The sequence below is a fragment of the Gymnogyps californianus genome, chromosome 4 (assembly GCF_018139145.2).
Source record: "Gymnogyps californianus isolate 813 chromosome 4, ASM1813914v2, whole genome shotgun sequence".
Lineage (NCBI taxonomy): Eukaryota > Metazoa > Chordata > Aves > Accipitriformes > Cathartidae > Gymnogyps > Gymnogyps californianus.
Genome location: NC_059474.1, coordinates 17012115 through 17018591, shown reverse-complemented (window position 1 = coordinate 17018591; position 6477 = coordinate 17012115). Strand labels below are relative to the sequence as shown.

The window sequence follows — 6477 nt, the reverse complement described above, 5'->3', positions numbered from 1 at the left end:
CTCTATGGGGAGAACATGGCTCCTTTCCCCGAGGAGGTGGACGTCTTCTCGGCTCCGCACTGGCGGATGAAACAGCTCGTGGGGCTCTACTGCGACAAGGTAGCGGACGGGGGCGGCCTCTGCCCCGCTCCCCAGAGGCGGGAGGGAGGATTTCGGGGGTGTGCAGCTGTCAGCGCCCCGCCGCCCTGGCAACTTCTCCTCGCCGCTGCTGCGGGGCTCCTCGGCGCTTCGGCCCTTCCCGCCGCGGGCAGCGGGGCTGGTGGTGCCGCCTCCCCGCCGCGCCCCACGCCCCGCTCGGCGCCCTCAGGTCCGGGCCGGGGCTCCCCTCGCTTCGCGTGCCCCGGCGGCTCTGCCGGGCTGCGCGCCGGCGCCCGGCGGGGTGTCCCGCTCTCTTCAGCTTGGAGGAGCGGCGCTTCCTTGCGGGGACCACGCCTTCCCGCCGCCTTCCCTCTCGCCGGGCCGCGGGGAAGGGGGGCGCCGGCGCTGACCCCCCCGGACTTGCTGGCCCGGGGCTGGGGAGTGGGCGCCGGGGCCGGCCGCGGCGGAGCAGCCACCCCCGTTACGGCGCGGGGCTGCGAGTGGTGCCCCTGGGCCCCGGAGGGGTCGTAGTGCTGCGAGGGGCGGCGGGGAGGCAGGCGGCAAGGCCCGTCGCTTTTTGTTAACTAACCGGTGCCAGGCAAGACGCTGGTGCTGTGCATGGTGCTCGCTAGCAGTCTGCAAGCAGCTGTGTTTGCGTTTTTATGTGCAGCGTTTAATTGGTGAGTAGCTTAAAGATAGCCCAGGTAGGTTTTTTATTTTACGTATATATAATTTTGCTTGTGGACAAAAGTAATTTTTATTTTTGCATCAGGGTAGTTAGTAGTCAAGGCTGATGTGTCACCTGAAAGGCAAACTTTGCTGCAGCAGCTCTGAGTGTAATGGAAGGGTTTCAGGCAAATACTTCAAAGCCAGCACGCATACTGAAAGAAGTAGTGCCTCCCATCTCTGGGCATAAATGGCTGTTTGGAGAACCAGATTGGCTAACAGACATTTAAAAGGAGGGTGAAGTTACATGAGAGACAGTGTAATAGCTTACTGCTGCCAACAGGATGGGGGAGTTCTCGCTTCCTTCCCCTGTTTTCCACATGCCACCTTGTACGGCTCTGGGGCTCACCAGATCCCTTCGTGTGAACCTGTTCAATTTGCTAATCGGGTAAAGAAAACGTGGGTTGTTTTTTGCTCGGTTAGCTAACTGAACAGGCTGAGCAGAGGGTCTAGGGGGAGGAGAAGGTGAGACCTTGTGTAATTTCACTTTGCCTTTTATCTGTGTGTTTGCAGTTAACTATTTTTAATCTGTGGCAGCGTGAAAACTTGTGATATCTTAACAGAGTGGATTTTGCATGAAGGGAAACAAACACCTGGGACTCTTCTCCCCCTGACTGCCAGCAGCAGTATTAGCTTATTGTTGACAGCATCTGAACAGGTTTTGTTTGAACCTCCAGATACTGTAGTCATTTGGGTTTTGTTCCTAGAGAGGCATTTCTGTCACTTTTATTGAGCCTCCCACAAAGTTTTGACCAAACTTACCATGTCTTGATAAAAGTAAGACTGCCTGGGCAGGAATGATTGGTTTTCCTAAATATTGGCAAATTTGATTAAAACTATCCAGTTTACAATGAACATAATCTCTCATTTTCTAAAAATTTTTATACAGGAGTTTGCTTGCTTCCTTTTTCTTTTGAAGAAGTGCAAGCATGAATGAACGGCACTCTTCTAAAGTATTCGATCTTGCATCCTTTAACGTTTCAGAACTTGGAGACACTGCCTGGCCTATGACCTTTGTATTCACGTAAGGCTAGCTTTGCATCAGAAAAAACTCTGAACTGTGTTTGACTTTCCTTCTTGTGTGATTGAGATGTAATTAGGTAAGACTGTAGTTCTGCTTACATGGCAATTATAATCTGTAAAGCCACACTCTTTATAAATTTAGTTCATCCTTGAGGGGGTCTTTAATTTTGTGAATTACATGTTACCTGCTGTTCCTCATATTCCCTGTACACTGTAATATAGTTGCTTTCTGTTAGTGGCTGAATTTAGTAAATTCTACCAAATGTTAGCAAGGGTGAAATGGGCACATCTGAGCTTTGTTTTTCAGGGGAACAGCTATAATGTTACTGATGGGTAAAGTATGTAGGTACTTAAATAATCTTTTAGGACAGAGAGAGACAGTTTATTTTGTTCTTCCAGGACTTGATGTGAGACAGAACAGTGAATCAGACATTTAAGACGTTTGATGCATTAGGAAAGTTATCCTACTTCTTTTTTAACTGTTGCTAGCAGAGATCTCACCATATGTTTGCTGCATTCTTAAATGGCATTTTTACCTGCATTGTACACAGTGTCCTGAACTTGGATAATAAGAATAACTAAAATTCTGTTTAGTAAGGAAACCCACAAAGTTGTCAGATCTATTGCCTACTCTGATCATAAGTAGATTCTTTAAGTCCTCAGAGGGTGTACCCCCTGTAGGTAGTAGAGCGCTACAGCAGACAGTCTTTATAGTTAAAATGCTTTTCCTAATGCCTGACGTCATCTTTGCTACAAATAGAGCAGATTCTGTTTTCCTATCTCCAGTGAACCGTTCTTCATTTTCAGAAAGATCTTGTGCCGATTTGCAAATTGTAGCCATGTCCTCCATCTTAGTTATCTGTTTTCTGGCCTGAGCAAACTGATGCATTCTACTTCATCACATGGGTCACGCTTTCTGTACCTCAGTGTACTTGTTGCTTTTGTCAGGACTAAGCTGCTGTTCTGTAACAGTTTAAGCTATCTGATTGCCACTGTTACGACTGCCTGCCTTTCTTGCTCTCATCAGCAGCTGAAGTGACTCACAAAGGCTCTAAGCTGGCAGAAAACGTTTTTTTTTCTGAAGCGGGGTAGTTTTTCTGCTGATGTAGTGCTGCCAGCAAGCACTGGTCAGAGGAGTACTGAAGCCAATGCGAGGCAGAGGGTGGGACCATGACAGCCAGCAACTAGATTGGCTTAAGCTACTGTGAAACCTCAGCCTAATTATGTCTATGTTTTCCTGAAATCTGTTGTGCAAAACGGGACACTGCTGGTGTTGAGTAGAGCAGATGTGTTATTCTGCAATCTCTTTTTTTTTTTTTTTTAACAGCAGCATACTCGCTTTGTGCTTCTCTTTAATCCCATACTTCTCTGAGGACTGATACTCAAATTTCCTTTCATATTTGTCATTAGATGTCTGTCTTGTATGTAGAAGAATGCGCTTGTCCAAGTCAGCATGTCAATGTCCAGCAGAAACCGTTTCTGTTGTTGCATTATGATCTTGTATTGCCACAGTATATACACTCGAGAATGTGCCACTCGTGTATTACCAGCTGTCCTGCTTTCCCAGCTGTGGCTGGAAGTATTTTATCTGTTATGAGGCAGCACAGATTTCAACTGATCATTTATTGAAAATCCCATTGTGGTTTGGTTGGAAACATTGGTAGCTATGGCTTGAGAGCACTGTTTGCAAGTGCCTGAGCTACCTTGCGATTTCCTGTAGATTATATTAGTTTGCTGTAAGGCAAAATGGTATCAAAAACCTTAGAGAAATCACGATCTGTAACATGTATCGTCTTCCTCTTAAGTAGTTTGGTTATCTTATCAAAAGTAAATCAGATTCTTTTTTCTAAACAAATCCGTGCTGGCTGATTGTTACTTCATTAGCTTCAAGATCAGGGCTACTCGAGTAGCAGACTCTGGTCTAGATATATGCTGCAGTTAAATTTTGACTGGGCCTTCCCCAGAGACAAGACACCTGGTATTGCTGTATGGGATTTCAAACTTCCTGCTGTCTTGTGGAGTTACTGCAGCTGAAGAGTATGTTTTCAAATGTTTGTGTTATAGAATTACCCAGCAAATTTAGGCTGCTTTAGGAAAAGGAATAGGAAAAATAGTCGTGCTCTAAATGCTATAATGCAGTTATTGGTGATTGATGGCTTGTTCTCATGTCTTTCTGTCTGCCTCTCAAAATCAGCGTGAGACTTCATCCTGTGAAGTTCGTGCATCTAACAGCTAGCTGCTGCTGGAAGGGTTAATTGTTGATGATATCCTCTGTGCTTGTCTGGCCCCTTGATGAGCAGCTAGTTCATCTAGCGCACTGAAGCGAAAGGTAATGCAGTAAAACTGGCTCACTAAGAGGTCAAACAAGCTCCAGAACCAGGTTGACAGTATGGGAGGAGGGAACAGGACTAACCATTGCAGAAGTAAACAGCTGCGTTAATAGCTCAGCTTTATTGTGAAACCTTTGGGTGTGTGATCAAAAACATTTAAGGTCCTTCTTCTATTTGCCTGACTTCAGTCTTCTGTGATTGCACCTTTCTACAAAAGATCTCTGCAGTTATTTCTCATGGTTCAGTAATTACTTTGGCTAGTTCTTCCAGGAAATTCGGATCAATTTTGTCATGTTCTGCTGACTTGAATGCATTGAACTTGTATAAATATTTAACTAGTATTTTTCTTTTCTAGCCTATACTTCTGGCTCCTTGTTAAAAATTAATTGCAATAAGTATTTTTTCTAATTAACTTCCTTATGAAGACTTGAACAAAGAAGACATTTAATTTTGCTGTTGTCATCTCTGCCTTTCCTGTTAAATAGTTGACTTAAAGTATCCCTTTTCTTCTTTTATCTAAGTATATATAGACTTTTTTTTCTGTTTTTGTGTGTCTCTGTCCTCCTCGTTTGAAGTCTCAATGCTGTTCTGTTCTACTTACCTGCAGTGGTAAGTTCTTGGTTATTTTTGTAGGATTCTTTTCAAAACTTCCATATAGCTAAAAAGTTCCTCTCTTTATTTCCTAATAGTGGTTTCTTTTGATAACTCGCATTTCTCTTTAACCTTTATGTCTATTTCAATAGCCTTCTATTGTGCTTCAGTTGTTTCTCTGCCTTGCAAGCTTTGGCCTCTACTGAAGAGAATGAATTGTTTCCATGTGTTAAATTTGTGATGTTCTTACAATAAGGATATTGCAGATGAACCATTTTAGGAGTGAAAAATACTCCTGAATTAAGTTGGATTGACGTTGTAAAGCATTGGGCAGGGAATTAGATGACCACATTATGATTATACTTTTTGTGGCAGCCAGGGGGACTGAAATCTGAAAAATTAGACAAATTATCAACATTCTGACTTTCTATTTCAAAATCAAGTATTTTTCACTTGATGTCCTTGAGAACAGAAAATGACTGTTCCATGGAGACAAGTCTCCTTCTGTTTCTAATCAACAAATGTTGGTAAAGCTTTTGTTCTATTTTTGAAATCCCTTTTCAGTATTTCGGTACACTGCCATTTATTTTCCACTGCTGCTTCAAATACGTGTGTGTTGATTTAGAAATTCATAGTATTTGGTTATTACCAATTAACATTCTGTAGCATTGAGCACTTGCCTTCACCTATGTTTAGAATGAATAAACAGCTGCTTAGGATGCTTAGTGTTAATAAGTCTGCAAACGATGGGCTACACTATCACTACAGGTAGAAGATGGAAGGAAATTCCTTCCTTCTTGGTGGAAGGAAATTAAACCTCCTCATTAGCATCCAGAGATGGGTGAGCAATTTACTGTCCATGCCTCTGACTATTTCATCAGAGACTCTACCAGTCGTCTTTCCATTTTAGCTTCTGGATGCTGAATAGTTCAGTAACTTCTTGCTATACCTATTGGGAAATAACAGCTTTGAATTAATTTTTCATGCAGAAGAGTATTTTGAAGATGAATCTGGAAGTGACAATGTGTTTTAAATATCTACATTTTAAAGCAAATGCATTTTAAGTACAGTGCCAAAGGAGGTCTGAAATGGGGGACAACAATGATGCTCCTTTTTTCAGGACACTTTTAGCTCTTGTTGCCACCTCAAACCTTCTCACCATTTCTTTTTTTTTTTTATCTAGCAAAACACCTGTTTTTTTCTTACCTACCAGGTGCTTTGCCCTTTTGTGTCTCTTTTTTTGCCTTCATAAGAAAAACCTGAGGGTATTTTCTTATGCCAGATACAGTAGCAGGGTTTCTTCAAGTAATTGCTTAGCACCTATTTTTGCCCTCGAATTGTAGGAAAAAAGTTTTCTGTTGACCCTTTGCATGTTGCTCTCATCTTTTGTCCTCTCCTCTGGAGAGCAGTAATAACCAACCTTTGCCCTTCTCTGCTTTAAGCAACAACAATTTATTCTTTCCTACTCTGTGGCACAAAAAAAATAAGAGAAACTGATGCCTTCTAAAAAGCTAGAGACTGTAATCTAAACACTGTGTATCAGTGTTCGTACAAGTTTTATGCAGCTATCTTAGGATATGCTTTAGCAGATTAAATAGAATATAAGTTGTAATTCTTGAGACTTGCCTTTTTACTTGTTTTTGCAGTTAGTGCCCAAGTTGGATTAAGCCGGAGTGGTGAATGTTTCCAGTGCTTACCTTTGATTGTATTAGGAAATTGCAGTGAGACT

The 6477-nt window shown here is 42.8% G+C and overlaps 1 protein-coding gene across 2 annotated transcripts in view; it reads left to right on the top strand.

Moving 5' to 3' along the window:
- FBXL5 (F-box and leucine rich repeat protein 5) overlaps positions 1-6477 on the top strand; it is a 37144-nt gene continuing 30667 nt past the window's right edge. Inside the window, exon 1 of one of the 2 annotated variants that reach the window (XM_050895404.1) lies at positions 1-99. In XM_050895404.1, the coding sequence (XP_050751361.1) occupies positions 16-99 (84 nt within the window). In that variant the 5' untranslated portion in view covers positions 1-15. The remainder of the gene's footprint in view (positions 100-6477) is intronic. The other variant, XM_050895406.1, reaches the window with a different exon arrangement.